Here is a 19,517-nt window from a genome sequence, read left to right as displayed (position 1 = left end):
AATAGCAAAATGTCTCTCGGCAAAGGATATTGACTGACGCATGTACTGCTCCTGGAGGCTGACGCGAGCTAAAAGGTGGGCGCCTATTTGTTTGGTGACGCGCCAAATGTGGCCGCGACGCGAACCGCTCAGGTGGTCACCTGATGGCGCGTATATGCCTTTTACCCCAACGTGCCGTGTAAGTGGCAGACTGTACTTTTGCAGACAACACTGAACGCATCTGTTAAAAAAAATAGATCAACAGATGAATATAGCTGGTTTCCGCTCATAGTTTAGTAAATTACAAGATTGCATCAAGAGTATGCCTTGCCCACCATCTTCCGGGCACATGGATTCTCAGTTGGAGTCAGGTAAAGTTTGACTAATCTGGAATTTGTATTCCTGAGCCTGGGAAATAGACTGTCCAATGATACGCCTCGGGAAACGAAATTAAACAATGCTAGCCTGCGCCTCTATGCATGCTGACGTTTGCCGCACACCCAATGCTTAATAGCTCCAAAAATACAAAGTATAAAATATAAACAATTGCGCAAGAATGCCAGAGGTATTATGTGCAAATGGTAGAGGTCTTGTAAATAATTTATGCCTCCGGGTTGATGCATGCGAGGGTAACGGCGGCTCCAATGAGCGAGCTCTCCTTGGCAAGAACAAGCTCGATGCTACGGGGTTTGGCGTATCCCTTGCTCTGCAGCAGCTCATTGACATGGCGCTGGCAGCTCTCGAGATAGCCGGGAAAGTTTTCAATGACGCTGCCGTTGAAGGAGACGGTCGTCTTCTCCAGCTCGATATCGTCCTCGACTCGCTTGCGCAAAGGTGAATCCTTGGGCAGCGTCTGAGCAAAATCTCTCTCAGCCTCGAGACGGGCATCCCAGAGAGTGTAAAGACACGTGGCAACTAGCGCGCTGGAACGCACAGCAACGAATGAGGCGAGTGACTTTATGGCAGCCATGTCAGTGGTGGTGGGAACATGGATGGAGGGGTGACGTTCAGAAAAGATTCGAATGGCTTCGGTGAGTTCTGAAGTCGAATCACTGTAGTGCACTTAGCGTGGTGTATCAGTAATGAATCGTAATTTGACATACCTCGCAACTATGGAAACAGTGTCGGTCCCCAGTGTGTAGTTTGTGGTGAGTGACTCGGGAAGAATGCCTCCGAAAAGACCCGCTGACGCAACGGCCTCAACAATGGCTATGCGGACAATCTCGCCAAGATACATGCCGCTGACCAAGTATTCGAGAGGCTGAAACTCGGGTCTAGGATGGTCCTTGAGAAGAAGCTTGTCCCATCGGGTTAAGGGAAGGATGCCGGTGCCAAACATGCCGAGTTCGGTGTTGACAATAACATGGCTAGCCTCTTGAAACCAGCCGGAAGGACGGACGCCAAACTTGGCACGGCCCATGGAAGAGACGGGCATGTAGGCAGCAATGTTGACGCCCGTGCCGAGGATGAGACCGAATCGAGTTGACGGGTGCGAGTAGGCGCGCGAGAGTAAGCATGCGCTCGAGTCGTTGACGATCGCCTGGAGCTCGACGTTGAGCCCCTCGTTCTCGCTTGCCTTTTTGATTATGTCACCTAAATCTTGTCCCAGAAGACCAACGTCGGCGAGGAATCCTTTGCCCATTCTTCCAAACTTTCCGCCACCTAGCGAGGTTTGTCTTTTCAAAGTTAGCATTCGATGCAATTGGCAGGGGGCCGTTTTACGGCCAGGACTCACTCGATGGGGAAACTCCAAGCGAGAGCCACAGGGATGGGTGTTGTCGAGGTACTGTTCTGCTTCAGACTTGATGATAGAGTTTCCTTAATTCTGGCAGCCATCCAGTTGAAAAAGGCCATACCCTCGAGATTCTTGATGTCTCTGGTGATTTTGAAGGTTTGCATGCTGACAATGTCACCTTCGTTGTTGGTATCTGCAGAGCGACCTGGTAGCTTTACCAGAGCGACTCGGAGGGTAGAGCCACCGACATCGAGGGCAAGATATTGGCCATGTTCGAAGCCAGTAGGTAACTGGTGGCTGTAGGAAGGCAGCATGCATTCCAATTCTGTTTGAAAGCCGTCAAAGAACTGCTTGCGTAGGTTGAGTGATAGCTTGGCCAGACCATCGCCGCTAACAGGACCGAGCAGAGCAGTTTCGGCGTCCTTGAGGAAGTCGTCGAGGCTCTTTTGGGAAGCGGCATGGTGCTTAGGACCCGAGGGATGCATACAGTAGGCGATGATGGCCTGGATCAGAGACTTGCCACGCAGCAAACTCTTGACGAGGGCGGCAAACAAAGCTTTCCTAAAAGTCGTCATTGCAGAAACGAGCGGCTGCATAACATGGGGTGAAAAGAACAGGCAGGAGAGGCAGGGCAGATGAGACGAGCGGGCGGGTCTCGGGAAAGTTTAAGTGATATATATAAAGCTGCGATCAAGCTAGCGGATGGATGGGTGGGCAGAACGATGCTGGAATGCGTGTGGAGGGCCCGAGACATGTGGTGGTGGTAACGTCAAGGTGAGCTAGTCTGAGGCTGCGGGTGAGGCGCGTGCATGCGATGCAAGAGCGAGGAGGAAGGTTGAGTGAGATGAGGGCGAAGGAAGGCTGAAGACGAAGTCGAGTGTGGTTGTTTCTGACGGAGCCGTTATCAATTGTGTATTTCTCGGATAGCGGATGAGATGGTAAAGAGAGGAGATGAGAGTCGTGATCAACTGTGTGATTTCTGGTATACCGAATGAAATGGTAGTGAGAGAAGAAGAGAGGAGAGGATCAGCAGTGGGTTGTTGCGTTGCGAAGGACGTAGTTGTATTGCGAAAGGACGTAGTAGTAGAAGACAAGGTGAATGGATGGTGGCGGCCGGGTGGAGTTTCTACCAGGCAAGAACCGGGCCGCCTTTTTGGACGTTGCAAAGAAATCGTTTAGGACAAGGAAGAGGAGAAGCGCTGCGACGGGAAGCAAGGGCCGAAGTAGTGAGAAGAAAAAAGAGCTTGGTGGCGGTTCGGACGGAAAGGAAAGAGGGCGTTGATTTGCAGGCAACTAGCGGCGGCGTATGGAACTGGTCAGGTCGGTAAACCAACGTCGCAGAGGCGATTGTAATGCGGAGCCCCGAGTCGTATGTGGTCGATGGATGGAGAGGGCTACACGCATGAACGTTGTGGTCGTGGGGAAGGGGAGTCGCGCGGCGTGGCACGACTTTTCCTGGAGAAGGCGAGGCGGAACGATGCAAATAAAAATACTAAAAAATAAAAATAAAAGTGTGAAGGAAAGTGGTGGCGTCGAAAGGTCGAAAGTAGTCGAGAATTGTATGGGTGATGCCTAGGGGGGTGGGTGTTTGTAGGGGTGAGGAGAAAGAAGACGACAAAGAAGGTGCCGCAATTGACGTGCAACGAGTACTAGAAGCAACAATAACTCTCTTTTTTGCCTATTTGTGTGATAATAAGCGGCGCAGCGCTAGTGAGTTGGTTGGTTGGTTAGAGGCTCGTATTTTGGGGGAAGGATCATGAAGATTGGTGGTGGTGATGTGCAGATGGTGGTGGTGGTGGTGGTAATGGTGGTGATTGTTGTTGTACCAGGTTGCTAGGTAGGCACGTAGGTAGGTTAGCGCCAGTCTGGCAGCATGACCTTGGGTGGCGGCGAGGTCCGGCGCAGGCCAGTAGCCAATGCCCAATTTCCGAAGTAAATGCGTCTCATTGTTGGGAGAAATAGGCAAAAACTCGAGCTGAGTCTTGTTGACAGTGGACCAGGGGCTCTTGAGAAGGGCCGGAGTGATGTCGATGGTAGCTCCGCAGTGGAAAGTTTCCTGGTTTGCTGGTGCAAAGTAAAGAAAAGTTGGGGGGGAAACAAAAAGCCGGGGGTGCTGTAACGTTGCGATGAAGACTCTTGGATTTTGCCAGCATTGCAGCCCAGTTTAGCGTAGGTACCAAGTTGCCAAGGTAGGCCTACTCTTTCATTAGCGCTTCCCCAGCGATGGGATGCGGCGCTAGGCGAGGCGGAGTCCTTCTTCCAGCTTTTATTGCAGGTATTACCGGCATCGTTTGCGTCTGTTTGGGGCCCCAGTGCATTCATCAATAAAGAAGTAATGTTCATGGGGCTTTGGGCCCTTGATCCACAAACAAAGCCAAATCACCCCAAAACACCCCATCAACGGCCCTGTACAACTACTCTTCACCACCACCATCATCATCATCCACCACGAATCCACGAATCCACGAATCCAAGAAGCCACGATGTTACCTCCTCCTCCACGTCCACCATAATTCCCCCGAAACCGCCCGCGGCCGTTTCACTCAGCCACCCGGGGCCTTCCATTTGGCCTTGTCCTCGTCTCGTGCCTCGTCCGCCAACGGCAACTTCAAACTCGTAGCCCACCCCGCGCCGCACTTGCCTGATCTTCATATTCGTCCTCCATTGCCGACTGTCAACTGATCCTGATGCAAGTCGTGATGCGAGCGGGTACCATCATCTGATAAGCAACTATGCAAGCCACAGCAAGAGCAAAGAAGCGACTGCTACGTGGGGGCCACGGGCTCCTGCAGACTGATGCTGCAGTTCGCCATGCTTTGCCGAACTCACTAGGGGTCATGTCGCCAGCACCCTTTGACTGCATGGAGAAAACCGTCAAAGCCATCAAGCTACAGCCAAGTCAAAAATTCCTGCTGCTATCAGTCCACCCCATGACCGTTTCGTTTCTCAGCATCTTCATCAGATGGCGGTTGCCATCTTTGCTTGGCGCCGCTAGGCTAACAACATATCTCGTACTTTGGTGGCTTATACCACCTTTCCTCGCCGGCTTTGCAAGAATGGTTTAAATATCAAAGACCGAGCAAACCAGTATCGTTTGTGTGAGTATCCGTGGAGTCAGAAATCACCAGACGGTAGCTTCCGACCCATGTACTTTTACATCTACTATTGTTGCGCTCATCCCGCCACGCATGGCTCTAGCTGGCTCGCTTCTTTTTTCGGCGGTTTGACGGGATCCTTTGCATGATATATTAATTGCATGCCTAATTGTCTTTGCCCGAGTATTTAGAGTGTTTTACGCTTATTCGATATTATAGCTGCCGGCGAGGCATGAAATGTTGCTTTGCCTTGCTTTGCTTATACGTGGTAGTAATTGCTGACACGTTTTGTGTTCTGTATTTTGGCAAGACGCCGCCTTTTTTTTTTTTTTTTTTTTTTTTTTTTCGTCTCAACTTTTTGTTCGCTTGCGGCACTCGCAGGCATGGTTACCACGACCGGGTTCAACGACGACGTTCTTGCCTCGGCGTAATATCCGTCACCGGCCTGCACTTCGCCCGAAAAAAAAAGAAAGAAAGGAAGGAAAGGGGATAAAAGAGAAGAATTGGTCGCCCAGGCGGGTTGAATGTGACGATGCGGAGCGTTCTTCGGTCAAGGTGGCTGATCTTGCCAATTGTCTCCTTGCTGACCGAGCTGGTTGTATCGGGATTGGCTCCAAGTCTACTGCAACCACGGCCCACGGGGTTCCATACCTCATCGTGACTTTGCCTGGATTTCGTCTTCTTGGCTGTCTTTGACGGGTTTTCAATGTGCCGAGAAGGCTGGTTGGCTGGTCTCTATTCGTCGGCATGTCTATTCGGTTGACGTTCTGACACGCCGTTTGTGGCATCAAAGAGCCGCATCGCCGGCTGTCCCAGTTACATGATTGACTTTTTCTTAGTCCTTTTTTTTTTGGCGCCAAAGCAAGGCGATCTGCAATTCATCGCTCGACAACAACTGTCTTTTCTCTTTTTTTTTCAATGAGACGAAATATGTCCGATGCTGCAGACGTCCAACGAGCGCCCATGCCATGCCGCATTTCAAGTCGCCGGTCTATTCCCTTGGCACCCCCGGCCAATTGCCCAATAAAAAGCGAGCAGACCAGCCACCCCAGTAAGGCCAAGGGCAACGTTCTGGCTGGGGATGAAACGAGGTTCCGGAAAAGTGCGGAGGCCCCAAAATATTTGTAGGAAAACCATACAGTGACGTTCCATCCGCGCAGCTGGGGCTCGGGGGAAAGGGAGCCACACTCCCATGTTCCGTAACCAGCGGAAAGAGGAGGGCCGCCAACGACGGCGATTGGTGGCCCCAACCGAAAGAGCACCGCTACCAGTATTGCGGTGCTGCACAAACGTTGAGACTCCCAAGCTCCCTAGGTGTACCTACAAACTTACAGGTAAGTGGACTGCAAACCATTGTACTAGGTAGTTAGCACACATGCCAGTGGCTTTGGTCGCGCTGCCGCCGTCGCCGTCGCCGTCGCCGCCGCCGCACCGTTAGATGGCACATTCCGGACCTCTGGCTAAGGGTTGGGTGGCTGGCAAACTGGCGATTCTTCAAGTCAAAATTATTACCCATTCTCTCATAGATGTGCTTCATCCTTCGAGAGCCGTATGTAGGCCAGCCTGCTCCAGACCAGTCAGGCAGCCACCTAATTAATTACAACAAGGCTTAGCCCTCTGTGCTGTCATGCCGTCCCGTCACTCGTCTTACACACGTTTGTCTTGGGGTAGCCTTCTAGGTAGCTTTCTACCTTTCTGCTACGAGTAAGCCCGCCCAGCTTCTTATCCCAGCTTGTATACTCCGCACCGAAGCTCCCACTGCTACATTGACATCACCTTAGTCTCCAACACACCACCACTCGCCTCCTCCTCCCGCCCCTTCTTTCTCCAACTCCAGCTCTTCCTTTTTTTTTTTTTCTCATCCTCTTCTTTTCAGTGTACCAACCGTCTTGTTTGCCTACTTTTATTCTTGGAATAACATCATATCTAGCATCTGTATTTCTTTCATTTTCGGTCCTCCTTGTTGGTCTACACTGTCTCTGCACCTCGGCCCTCACCAGAAGACCCCCACTACACACACTGCTCGCCCGACGTCATCATGAGACTAATTATTCGCGACGATGCTGCGGCCACCAGCAACTACGTAGCCAACTACATTATTGATCGCATCAACGCCTACAAGCCCACACCCCAGAACCCTTTTGTTCTCGGTCTGCCTACGGGCTCCAGCCCTCTGGGCGTCTACAAGGTCCTCGTAGCAAAGTACAAGGCTGGTGAGGTAAGACTCCGCCGAAACTTGCACATTTTAGCTTCTCAATGGCTGCACCCTGCAGTTTCGCCTGCTGCATCTTCTTCGCCGGAAATTACGTCGGATATTAAGAAAATCTCCAGATCTCATTCGAAAATGTCGTCACCTTCAATATGGACGAGTATGTCGGCATTCCTCGCGACCACTCCGAGTCGTACCACTCCTTCATGTGGAAGAACTTCTTCTCCCACGTCAACGTCCACCCCAACAACGTCCACATTCTCAACGGCAACGCTCCTAGCCTCGAGGCCGAATGTGTCGCCTACGAGGACGCCATCAAGCGTGTCGGCGGTATCGACCTCTTCCTCGCCGGCATCGGTGAGGACGGCCACATTGCCTTCAACGAACCCGGCTCCAGCCTCGCCAGTCGCACCCGCGTCAAGACGCTCGCCTACGACACCATCCTCGCCAACTCACGCTTCTTTGACAATGACATTGACAAGGTGCCTCGTATGGCCCTAACCGTCGGCGTCCAGACCGTCCTCGAGGCCCGCGAGGTCGTCGTCATCATCCTCGGCCAGCGCAAGTCGCTCGCCCTCCAGCGATGCATCGAGCAGGGCGTGAACCATATGTGGACGCTCTCCAGCCTCCAGCTGCACCCGCACCCCATGATTGTCGCCGACGAGGACGCTACCCTCGAGCTCCAGGTCAAGACGGTCAGGGTATGATGCGACGCCACAGATGTCCAACTAGACAATCGTGCAGCTAACACTCGCCCACAGTACTTCAAGAGCATCGAAAAGGTCGCCCAAGAGGCCGGCTTCCAGCAGATTCTCCCCTCCAAGGTCCGCACCGGCAACGGCCCCGTCCCTGAAACGCGCATCGACACCGTCTCCTCTCCGACCATCCTCGCGCCCCAGCCCACTACCTCGCAGCTCCTTCGCGCCACGCCCGCCACCGAGTACCCCCTCCGATCCGTCTCTCCGGAGCTCATTCCGGACCGTATGGCCTCCCGCATCCCGGAGCCGGCGCTCAACCAAAGATTGACCCCTAATCCGGACCAGCAGGCTGCCAAGCAGTCCAACGCAGTCAGGGCTTAGACTCGTTCTACAAAGTGGCAAAATGTGTATAATTGGCAAGCTGTTGGCCAGCTTTAAGACATCTTGAAAAAGACTTGATGATGTTGCTTTTCCAACTTTGGACTAAATCAAAGAGAAAAAAACATGTCTTGAGACTGTTGGTTCCTCTTTTCTCCGCTTGGTTTACGTTGTGCTGTACAAGTCTAGAACTCTATTTTGATAGTAAAAAAATCGTCCCTACTGCCGGCTGTCCTGCGCTTGATTTGCATAAAACTTATTCAAGCCCATTATGTTACAACTGTGACATCTCCAATACTGCGGAGAACGTCGGTCATGTTTCGAACAGCACTCTCAAACCACATCTCGGCAAGCTTATGCAATCCGCTGATCATATACATATCAGCCAGGCTGGCCATGGTGGCATGGAAGACCATAGGATGTGAAAAGCACGTCTGCTGTTCCTTATCAACATCGGTTTGTTCCTCGGTGTCAGCTGTCCAATCTCCGTAATTGCCGGTATACATGTAATCAACCATGCGTTCGACAAGCTGAGTTGGCCATTCTTTGACTTCAAAGACGCCAGAGGCCTCCTAGCACGGATAATTCAGGATTTCTACCGGTCATTGACGACTATATACCGTGTATTGATCGGTCCAAGCAGTGGAAATCGCCGAGATTGTTTGCAAAGATGATTATGTGGACCTGTAATCGTGTTTGGCCGGATACAAGTGTCAAGTCACAAGATACCCTGAGTGAGCCGCAGACGTATTGCACTACAAACAAACTCCTTTCTTCTCAATATTCTTGACAACATTAGCACATGAGAGATAATCGTTGTTGGTGTGCGAAAAGGTGTATTCCGCTGTGACACAGTCGACGGGAAGGACTGACTGGCAAATATCAGTCCGCGGGTTTTGGAGCCACTCCGCGGCGGCGAGCGCTTCCCAAATTTCCCCACCGTCCGTTGTCGCCCTTACACCCCCAACCACAGTAGCGTGCCATCGCTTTAACTGAGTATGCTTGAATCTGTCAGATGGACTCTAGCGTGCGGTTAAAGAAATATGGATTCGGGGCTATAAAAGGATAGCTTCTGTCGGGAAGCATCGGGTTGGGCTGATAGCCTAACCCCAGGCCCGACGAAGAAGGGACAAGAACAGAAGAACTAAGATATTTAATTAGTTAGATATACAAGCCCCATCGTGAATTTAAGTTACGTGCCTGGACTGAAAGTGGGGCGTTGGAATGGATCAGCGGGTACCAAAAAACATGGCCACCATTTGGTATATAGGATGTCTGTGAGAGAATCGGCCATGTTTTTTGGTACCAGCTTGGGCGGCTCCCTCAGTACCTATACACAGCCCAATGTGAGCTTCTTTTTCCCTTCAGCAATCAGTTCGTTTTTTTTTTTCTGCTCCAATGATGGCCCACGAACTCGACGATATTAGGGTCGTGCACATTAATGCTGGCGATGAAGAAGGTGCCGATATAACACTAGATTATAACGCCAGGCGAATCACCATGTCTTTTTTTGCCAGCTCATTACCAAACGGGGACGGGCCATTGCACGATTCCCCCATCGAAAACCGAATCATATGCCTCCTAAACCAAGCCGTGATTGCCGCGGACGAAGACTATGACGATATGATAAACGAGGCGCTAGATGTCATTCTTTTCGTTGGGCGATCCTCTTTTTCTCAAGCAGCACCGCCAATGCGCCAGCTATATTCTACCGTACATTCTACAGCCCAAGATTTACAATCTCTGTTGTATCCCGAGTCGCTTAACTTCCGCCTTCAAATAATTAATGGCAAACCACAAATTTTCTAAATTCGCTTAGATGAAGGAGTCGCGCTACCCGACACTCCACCAGAACCTCGATTGGATATAATCTTCCAACCTAACCATTAACTCTCCTGTTATTCTGCTGAGGATATTCTCGTCTAGGATATCTTTGTTAGCGGCAGTGGCATAGTTGGTCGTGTGCACGTTGACGGACGAGACTTGCTATGCAAAGCTAGTAGAGCAGGGCTTTGGGATAGCGGCCTGGAGCAGGGATTAGTTGCTCTTCAGTCGATCCAAGGGGCCATTGCACGTACCGGTGTGACTATACGCGCACCGTGCCTTTATGCATATGTTATACATGCACATTCCAAAGCAATCATCGGTCTACTGCGTCAGTGGGTTCCTTCTAGCTCCCGCGGGAAAACTTTACGCGACATCAATATGGCAGCAGTCCCTCTCAACAACAGGCTGAAGTGGGCAGATCAGGTACGCCAGACAGTGGCAAACTTGCATAGCATTGGTGTTGTTTGGGGTGACGGCAAACCCTCTAACATTATTGTAAATGAGAATGACGACATTGAGTTGATTGATTTTGCAGGTGGGTGGTCACCAGGGTGGGTAGACGAGCCGCTCGCCGAAACGGTAGAAGGCGATGATCAGGCTGTTGGAAGAATTGTCCGGTTCCTTGGTGTACCGGCATGAAGAGCAAGCATCAACGAAATGGAAGAAAGTTCGGCTTGCTTATACCCGGTATCAATGAACGTGGTTGCCCACGGCCATTCCTTTGCCTGCTAATGTAGGTAGTGCAAGCGTTTGTTACCCTGGAGCTTGAAGCAGGAAAACGCCAGAACCCGTAACCGGCGTAGGCACATTTCTGAAACGCAGGACAGTCGTCCGGTGAACATCTTTTCGAGCATCGCACAGCATGGCTAATGAGTAGATACCTGCATTGGACTTCGTAAAAACCGTTGTGGGTGTCGCTACAGTAATGTAACTAGTGCTTTTTAGTCAGTTGTAGTTACTCGGCGGGGTACGTCTGAATCGCTATTTCTGGCTTTCTAGGTAGGCAGCAGTCAAAATAGAACACACTGAGATCATTCTGCTGGAAACACGCCACACCCATAATGGGCCATGTGCCCATAGCGGTGGCTGACAGTCGCCGTCTTGATGCAAGCAATGGCGCCATTTGCAACTGTTCAAGTTTTGTGTCTTGGCTGCATCTTTCCCAAAATTGGGTACGTATATTGATATTGTACTCTTTCTCGCTCATATTCACACCCCTGAGTCCTGAAACGTGTACGTTTGGGGCATTTTTATGAATTTCATACGTTTCTCTTAGATTCATAAAAGTGCCTCTCGCCTCCAACGCCAACATTCAGCGTGCAAGTTTTTCGAAAGGTTGCCGGTCCAAAAACAAGCACCAAGCTTGTAATTAACAAGTATTTACGGAAATATCGACTATGTTTTCTTGAGACAAGTTTATCCCTCATGGCCTTGTTTCCTTTCAATGCAGCCCAGCTGCACAGGGTTTATGTATAACTCAACACTTGTGGCCTTTTGGAGGCTACGTTACGTGCCCCCTCAAAATGTTGGGGAGCCGACGACGTAAGAGAAAAAAGCGATAATGCCCGGAACGAGTTTGAGTCGTGAATCTCCAGTCGTCGGGGGGTTCCGATGAAAGGGCAGGGTCAAAGGCTCCACGGTGGGATCCGTCTTGAGGACTTTTATTCTTTACTGTATCGTTTCTCTCTCCTTTGACATTGGCTGTTTACTTGAACCCCAAGCGCTCGGTACATGGTTAGGTAGCCAAAGCACCAAAGGCATTGGTTCCGAGCTTTTATCCTCTCTGGCCCCCCTGGCCCATCGGCGCGCGCGGCGCGCCGGGTGTGCCCGGACCACTGAGCGACGTATATGAAGCAGCAAGTCTCACTAAATGCTTCCGGCCCATTCATTATAAGCTTTCTCTTCTTGGTTAGAGACAGACTACACGTCACAACAATTTGCATATGCGGCGGAATATGCTTTGTATTTCTTCTTGCGAAAAAGACCTCCGACTGGATGCCCAATGGCTGAACCCCTTCGCAACGCCCAAGTCGACTCGAGGAAAGAAACAAAAAAGACAGCATTGTATATACAATGGTTCTGGGATTTCGAGTCCCAAATACATGACCAACAAAATTGCGACAAGACAAGGCGTTGCTGCGAGAGGAGGAAGAACAGGAACAGCACATAGCCCTTGGGTATAAAAAGCGGAAGAAAAGTAAGCAGTGATCCATACCACCAGCTGTGGTTGGCGTGCTCATTCAAAAAAGGGACGCTGCAGCCGCATGCGCGACACGCCTCGAGAGTTTGCCATCGTGCCTTGTGGCCAAGGTGTCTGTCTGTGGCCAGTGCTGGCCTGCTCAGATGCGGTTTGATAATATTACAAGGTTGTCATCGATATGTGACAATCTCCTCTCGTTGGCAGAGTAAATGCTAGTCCTAATCCGCCAAAAAGTATCGCTTCGCTTTGCCGCGCTTGGCCTCGACCGCCTCGAGCGGTTCATGCGTGTGGTGTACTACGTGGGGTCTGTATACGGCGTCTACCGGAGGCATCCTACAAATTATGTCAGCAAACTTTCGCAGCTATCAACACCGCAACACCGGGCAAGAAACCGCCGGACAAGACATACCAGTCGTCAACACTGAGAGGAAAGTACTCATACAGCGGGTCGGCCTCTTCTGCTGGACTGCTCGCGGCGTGCTGGCCAATGGCCGGGTGCGATTTGCCGAGCTTGGGGCTCTGTAGGTCGGCGCTCGACCGGTTAGGACTTCTTTCGTCCTCAGATAGGGAGAGATTGATGGGCGCGCCGGCCTCGCGCGGCCGCGACATGGAGCCGCGGTGGCCAGAAGCCGTTCTCGGCGCATCAGGATTCCATGCTGGGACTGGCGGCTTGCTGACCGTTGGCGACAGAGCCATTCGTTTCGCGGGATGGGGACTTTGGCTTGGTTGAGGCACAGGCTGTGGTGTTACCCAATCATTGGGGTGCTACTTCACATTAGCAATGGCGAAATGGCGAGAGTCAGTGGGGGAGCCTTACTGGTACAGCGCCAGGCATGGATTGGTATCTTTGCATGGCCGCATGAAGGTGTTCCCTTTCGACCTTTAGTGCGGCGCCGTCAGAGCTGGCCGTGTTCTTCCTTTCCATGCGTTTGTCCCCAGAAAGAGGCACGTCTTTTCTGCTGTCAAAATTTCTGGGACTACGACCGCGCACAATGACAGGGCCAGACTGAATTTCGACAATCTTGATGGTTTCGCCATTCTTGGCCTTGCCAAAGAGGCCAATCTGGACCACATAATGCTGCTGCAGGCCTTTTCTGCGGCCATTATTGGCGGTCGCGTGCTTGAACTGTAACCTCTTCCACGAAACAGGCACAGACACGCGGTTGGCATCCAGCTCCTGGCCGGCGGACAAGTCAATGTTGACCTTGGGCGGGGCAGTGGCAACTTTGTTGTCCTCGCCAGCCTGCGGAGTGGAGCTCTTCCAGGGAATGGATATGATTTCGGTGCTTTTCCCCTCGATGGACTCGATAGCATTGATTGAGGCAGAGAGCTCGAATAAAGGAATTTGGCGGCCCTGCTCGTCCATGATGTGTGAAATGGCGCGCGGCAGGGTGATCTGGCCAGCGCATTGCCAGAGGTTGCGGCGGTAGCAGGTCAGCTCGAGCGGACGGCCGGTGGTTTCGCCGCCAAAGACATCTTCGGCGACGAAAAACATGCCATAAAGCTCGGCGGACATGGCTACATCGGCAAATTTTCCAGAGTCGTCGACAATGGTGGCGCTGACGATGGGCTCGGAGAAGCCGAGAAGTTTGTTGTCGAGATCCTGGGGTGAGACGTCCTCATGGACATCTTGGTGTGGAGCGGGCTCATACTGGCGAGCCGAGTACGAAAAGGGGTCCTCAAATGTGGTCGCAAAGTTATCAAAATCATATGAAGGCGTGAAGGGTAGCGTGGGAAGTGCGCCGCTATCTCTGCTTGAGAGGTCAACGCTGAGTCAATTTCTGGTGCTGGGAGGGAGGCCAACTCGCCGACGAGATGTGGTCGCACGGCAAGGCTAGCGGCAAGGGATGGGGCGGCAGAGGAGCGTAAACGTACATGAGGGCTTCGTCAAAGCCGCCTAGGTCGTGGTCAAAGGCGTCCATGTTCATGGCCTGGCCGGCGTGATTCATGGCGATTGAGTCGTTTTGTGCCGGGGTGGCATTCATCACCGGCATTGAGTTGTAGGCAGCCATGGCATGGTCCAGCGTCGGCACGGTCAGCACCGCACCGGTCAGCGCGAGTGTCCTCCAACGTAAATGCGCGGCGGGCGGTAAGCAGTCGCTGCAAGAATAGAGGCAGAGCGCGGTCGGATCGTCTAGTCGCGATGAGAGAAGTTGTAGAGTGTTCTGGCAATTGTTGTATCGGGCGCGAGCGAGGCCGAGATAGGACTGCGCGGGGAATAGACTGGTGACAGCGTGGGGGCGGACGGAGGTTTGGGATTGACGGTTGGCCGGTGATGGGTTGAAGAAGGGATGTCTCGGCCAGTGCTGGAAAATGGTTGAGCTGAGCGAGGCTAGCTGTGTCCTAAATGGATGACAGGTCAGGAACCGATAATGGGTGCTGATTGCGGGTGCAGTCGCAAGTCGCAAGTCGCATTCAGCAGCAGCAGCAGCAGCAGCAGCAGCCGCAGGAGCAGGTTGGTGGTGGTGGACAGGTCTAGCGCGGAGGCAGTGGCGGTGGGCAGGCGATACCTGAGTTGAGCTTAGCACAAAGGGAGAAGAAAAAAAAATAGAAGAAAAGAATTTAGGCGGCATGGAGAGAAGCACGAGGTTTCGGCTTAGATTGGGGCCCTTTCAAGGTTGTTGCAGGCCTCTGGCATTCGGCCGGCCAGAGTAGACCATTCATTGCCTTGAGAGCCAGCCAACCAGCCTTGAGAGCCAAGCAAAGTCGGCCGACTGGCCTGTGGGGGGGTAAGAAGCCCTGTAGAATGCTGAAATCCATGGCACGACCCACACATGTCACCTAAATAAGGTACTCTATCCACTACAAATTCGCTGTGATTTTTTTTCCGTACCAGGTTGGAGAAAATAAGAACAAGACGAAGGAGGAGGAGGAATCAAAAATCAAAATAGGATCATAAAATAAAACATAAATAAATAAATGAAACTCCCTCCCTGGCCAGCTGATGGCCAAGCAATATAGCCGAGCAAAGAGATACCCGGGTGTTCCTTGTCGCTTTTCAACTAGTTTCTACAAATTATATTGACCTTCCATGCCTGGCAATTCGGTTGACCCTTGGTTTCCACCGTCCGCAGCCGCTAATACCCAGTAGTGCCATACGCTTGGTATCTATAGACTTCGTAGGTAGGAGTCAGGTAGGGAAAAGATATCCAGCCGCAAGCCTCAGGTAGAAACGGCTCCCCCACTGCCAGCGGCCCCCCATGTCAAGCCAGGCCATGCCTGCGCTGCCTGTATCAACATGAGTCGAGAGATACGAAATTGAAGGGAGAACAACGAAAAGGGGGAGACGAGATGGATGGTTGAGGCCATTTTGCACATCATGACCGATGAATGTATCATGTTTCTACTCATTAGTCATTGCCATGGTAGCAAAAAAAAAAACATGAATTCTTGATGCGTTGGGATGGATCCCAGCCGACAACAAGGCCACCAACCACTGAAACATAAAAATGCACCCTAGTTGTAAGTTACAAAAAAAAAAAAAAAAGGTCGCACGCCATTCTCGAGGGATGCCGGAAGTGACAAAAAAAAAGAAGCATTTAAAGCATTGCAAACCCGCCAAGCCGGCCGCAAAACAAGCACCAGCCCACTGCGGCTGGGGCGTGTGGTCCCAGCGCATTGATGATGGACTCTTTGTGCTTGGTGTCTGGATCGACCGACCTGCCGGCCGGTAGCATGCCCCTGTGCGCCAACCTGACGTCTGGGTTCGGCATTTATGGCAAGGGAGAAACGACATGACAATGTAATGAATAGTGAATTTGGAATTGAAATGAATAAGATAAAATGAAATATGAATTTCAAATTAAAATGAATAAGATAAAACGAAGAAAGAGAGAAAACATACACATCCCCGTCTACCATACCATTCAAACATCACTTGACGCCGCCTCTAGCCTGCATTTTCTCTCCTCGTGATGCCCTATTTCATCTATCTGACCAAAAAACAATAGTTGGTGTGTCCGTTGTGTGACGGGCCGTGGCGGGGAACTGTCAAATCAACGTCCAGCTTTACCCCAGACTTTCTTTTCTTTTTCCTCCTAATCCAGTTGTGGCAAACAAAAAAAGAGCCCAACCCTCTCATCTCCCACGCCTTCTCCGTCTTTTTTTTTTTCAATCTTTCATTGTTCAATAATATAACAGTGCATGCAGCCACCGCCACAATCATCGACCCACGTTTTCGACATGCACACACGGACATGTGTTGTCCCCTGCCTGGTAAGGTCCGGGGCCTCTTCCCCCTCCAGACCGGGACGTCGCAACGCCAAACTGGCTGACCACAAGTTCATCCCCCTCCCCGCCTCGTTCCTCCTCGCACCAGCGGAAGTTACCCTGTTCGCGCCGCACAATATCGCTAGCGTCGTTACTCGAGCTGGTAGCTAGTCGATAACTTGCCTTCCAGAAGCATAGGTAGGGCTAGACAGCAGGCTGTTGGGGTTCTTTGGAGGAGCAGCCCTCGATGCTGCTGTAACCACCTTTTTCCGCTCTGGGTCGCATATCTGGGGTTCGGGGTACAACCACCATTATTACAACCTGCATGTGCTTATGGCTCCATCACCTTCGGCCAACTAGGGAAGTAATGGGGGGGGGGGGGGGGCAATTATTCAATTCTCTCTTCATGTATTGATTTTCGTCATTTTATCTTGTTTCGGCAAGCTTCTTTCCCAGAGTCGCTCAAATATGCTACCAACGCCGGTGTAAGTTCCCTTTATGTACAGTCTATCCGTTGGCCTGAACTCTTGTGCCTTAGTGCAATTTTATCCAATGGCCTGAGTCTTTGTGCCTCTTCTTTCCATCATTCTCAATTGCAACCCATACATTTATTTGAAAGCCCGTCTAAGCCTCGTTTCTGGGCAGACGGGTGCCAAACTTCCACACTTCGTCCAAGATCAACTTGTGGTGGCCATTGGCCGTCGTCTCGTCGGAAAAAATGAGCAGATCAGCATCCGCGCCGGCTTCCAATGTGCCCTTGACGCCCTGTAGACCCATCATGGCGGCGGGGGTGGCTGTAACCGTCTTGAGCGCCTGAGGGATCCCCTCGCCGGACCACTCGAGGAAATTGTTGACGCATTCTAGTAGAGTAATGGAGCTATGAAGAGACGTTAGCGATTGATGTCACATGGCGACCCCGCAGTCCAGCAGGGATGTCCATATCAGCCCCTACCTTCCAGCGATGCTGTCCGAGTTCTCCAGCAGCAGTTTGGACCCTTTCTTGACAATGTTCATCGTCTTCTCGCCGTTGGTCCATGGGTAGGCGCCGTCTGGTAGGCCGACCAAGTGCATGGCGTCGGTGACCAGGATGAAGCCCTCGGGGTGAGCGTTAAAGGCAATCTTGATAGTCGTGGGGTGCAGGTGGATGCCGTCCGAGATAACCCCAAAGTAGGGGCGCGGCAAGCTCTCAGCCTCGCCGAGCACGCCAAAAATGCCCGGGTTGCGATGGTGCAACGGGCGCATGGCGTTGAAGAGGTGGGTGATCATGGTTGCGCCTTGGCCGACGGCCTGCGACGCCTCCTCGTAGGTGGCCTCGGAATGGCCGACCGAGAACCGAATGCCACGCGCGACAATCTCAGGGATCAGCTTCATCATGTTGCCACGCTCGGGCGCCGCCGTGATCATCTTGACGGGAATGTCGGCGCCAGGGGTGCCTGGGTTGAGGTTGTCGGCGCCATAGCAGGCCTCGAGATCGGCAAATGTCTGGGCCTCGATGAGCACGTCGACGTTGTGCACGCCGTTCTTGGTTGGGTTGAGAAAAGGCCCTTCACAATGGGCGCCAAGCGACTCGGCGCCGTCCTCTGCACCGTGCGAGCGTCCGGACGGGCCTAAGAAGGGAAGGGCCTGACGACGAGACGGGAAGCATTAGCACAAACTAGGCAGCAGTATTACAGGCAGCTAACAACGCATATGAGTAGTTTATGCGTCGGGAAGTGATGTGTTTGTAGTGCATTCCTACCTTTTGGTAGAGCTCCGGCCGTTGACTCGTGATGGTGGGGATGTAGGATGTGACGCCGGTCCGAACTAGGAGCTTCTGGCACTCCTTGATCTTTTTGCCGTATTGCGACATGTCGTCGAGCAGGGTGGAAAAGTTGAAGCCAAAGGCGCCGTTGAGCTGACACTCAATCATGCCGGGCGAGACGATGCGACCGCCCAGGTCGACGGTTTCGTCGGGGAGTACGAGGTCGTCAAAGAAGACGGTCTGGCTGTCGACGATCTTGCCCGTCTTGGAGCTGACCCAAAGATCGTCAACGACGAGCTCTTCGCCGCGCAGCAGGCGGCAGTTGGTCAGCTTCGTGAGTCCATTTTTCGGTTGGCTGTCGTTGGTGATGATGGCCGGCATCGTTGTTGGTGGTTGTTGGGGCGGACGGACGTGCGCCTGGGGTCGACGTCTCTGCGATTTTGGGTATTGGTCCGTTGTGATGATCTGAAGGATTGGGAGGAGGGGAAACGAGAAATGTAGGAGTATTGTGCAGAAATGTTATTGAAGATGATGTCAAGGTTTAGCAAAGATGATTTAGAATTTTAAGCTACAAAAGATTACAGCATAGGATGACGACGAAGGCCGAGGAAAGGCAAGTACTAGTATAAGTTTCCGCAGCGGCTCAAAACTGCACCACCGCAGAATAACTTACACCCGCGGAGCTTGAATGGGCTAGCGGAGGCCCGCAGATCGGATTGTGCCAGTGAGTAGCTGGCGGAATTGCCAAACCTGCAAAGACGTAAAAAGAAAAGAGACTACCTACCTGCCTATCAGCAGATGGAGGAAGAATGGCATGCTTGCGACTGTCACCTTGCCATCATGGACGGGCTGGGTGGGGAACTGAGGAAGCGCTGGTTACGGTTGAGCGGAGTAAGCTGGTTCATTGGAGACGACGGAAAGCTCAACGTGCGGCCGGAATGTTGTCGCAGGCATTTCAATAGGTAGAGTTGTTTTAGCTGCAACTGGCATTCTGTATTATTTTGAACAGCGCGTGCGGTTCGGCCGTTTGTTCCAGAAGGAGGGCAACAATTCTTATGCACAAGGATACCATGGCTTGATGAGCATCTCGAGCTGTAAGACAGGCCAATGAGGCATTTCATATGAACACCTAGCTAGCTTCACATCTTGTCCTCCTTCTTGATGGAGTTTCATTGTATTTTGGCAAGCACACTGCGAAATTCGGGCCAGCAGCCTCCTTGCCTCCATCAACCACGATTCATCGTTCCCGGCGACCACTCCACTGTAGCTTCGTTGAGGCTACCTTATGTAACGTTAACGTTAAACGGGTGCAGCTGGGTCTCCTGTTTGTCGTGCCACCCCTGTAGGTATCCACTGCACGACTGGGGGGTGCTGGAGCAAACCCGCACACCAAACCGAACTTGCTGCAACACTGAGCCCAAAATTCTTTACTGGCGGCCTTGCCGT

At 52.0% G+C, this 19,517-nt stretch overlaps 4 protein-coding genes across 4 annotated transcripts; 1 reads left to right on the top strand and 3 right to left on the bottom strand.

Moving 5' to 3' along the window:
• Positions 1 to 580: 580 nt before the first annotated feature.
• BBA_05632 (hexokinase-like protein) lies at positions 581 to 2,289 on the bottom strand (the record flags this gene model as incomplete). Its single annotated transcript, XM_008600729.1, has 3 exons — positions 581 to 1,031; positions 1,083 to 1,655; positions 1,715 to 2,289. 3 exons carry the CDS (start codon positions 2,287 to 2,289, stop codon positions 581 to 583), a joined length of 1,599 nt encoding a protein of 532 aa, XP_008598951.1.
• Positions 2,290 to 6,847: 4,558 nt separating this feature from the next.
• BBA_05631 (glucosamine-6-phosphate isomerase) lies at positions 6,848 to 8,097 on the top strand (the record flags this gene model as incomplete). Its single annotated transcript, XM_008600728.1, has 3 exons — positions 6,848 to 7,027; positions 7,141 to 7,719; positions 7,780 to 8,097. 3 exons carry the CDS (start codon positions 6,848 to 6,850, stop codon positions 8,095 to 8,097), a joined length of 1,077 nt encoding a protein of 358 aa, XP_008598950.1.
• A 4,242-nt stretch (positions 8,098 to 12,339) lies between these two features.
• On the bottom strand, positions 12,340 to 14,694 carry BBA_05630 (NDT80/PhoG like DNA-binding family protein; the record flags this gene model as incomplete). Its single annotated transcript, XM_008600727.1, has 4 exons — positions 12,340 to 12,454; positions 12,531 to 12,886; positions 12,939 to 13,872; positions 13,997 to 14,694. The coding sequence occupies 4 exons, from the start codon at positions 14,692 to 14,694 to the stop codon at positions 12,340 to 12,342; spliced, it is 2,103 nt and encodes a 700-aa protein (XP_008598949.1).
• Positions 14,695 to 16,954: 2,260 nt separating this feature from the next.
• Positions 16,955 to 18,452, bottom strand: BBA_05629 (carbohydrate esterase family 9; the record flags this gene model as incomplete). The annotated part of the gene is made up of 3 exons (XM_008600726.1): positions 16,955 to 17,207; positions 17,283 to 17,953; positions 18,069 to 18,452. The coding sequence occupies 3 exons, from the start codon at positions 18,450 to 18,452 to the stop codon at positions 16,955 to 16,957; spliced, it is 1,308 nt and encodes a 435-aa protein (XP_008598948.1).
• Between the last annotated feature and the right edge of the window lie 1,065 nt (positions 18,453 to 19,517).

This window comes from Beauveria bassiana (genome assembly GCF_000280675.1).
Source record: "Beauveria bassiana ARSEF 2860 unplaced genomic scaffold BBA_S00015, whole genome shotgun sequence".
NCBI classification, from domain to species: domain Eukaryota; kingdom Fungi; phylum Ascomycota; class Sordariomycetes; order Hypocreales; family Cordycipitaceae; genus Beauveria; species Beauveria bassiana.
Note: the sequence above shows the minus strand (reverse complement) of the source record. Positions and strands in the feature narration are given on the sequence as shown.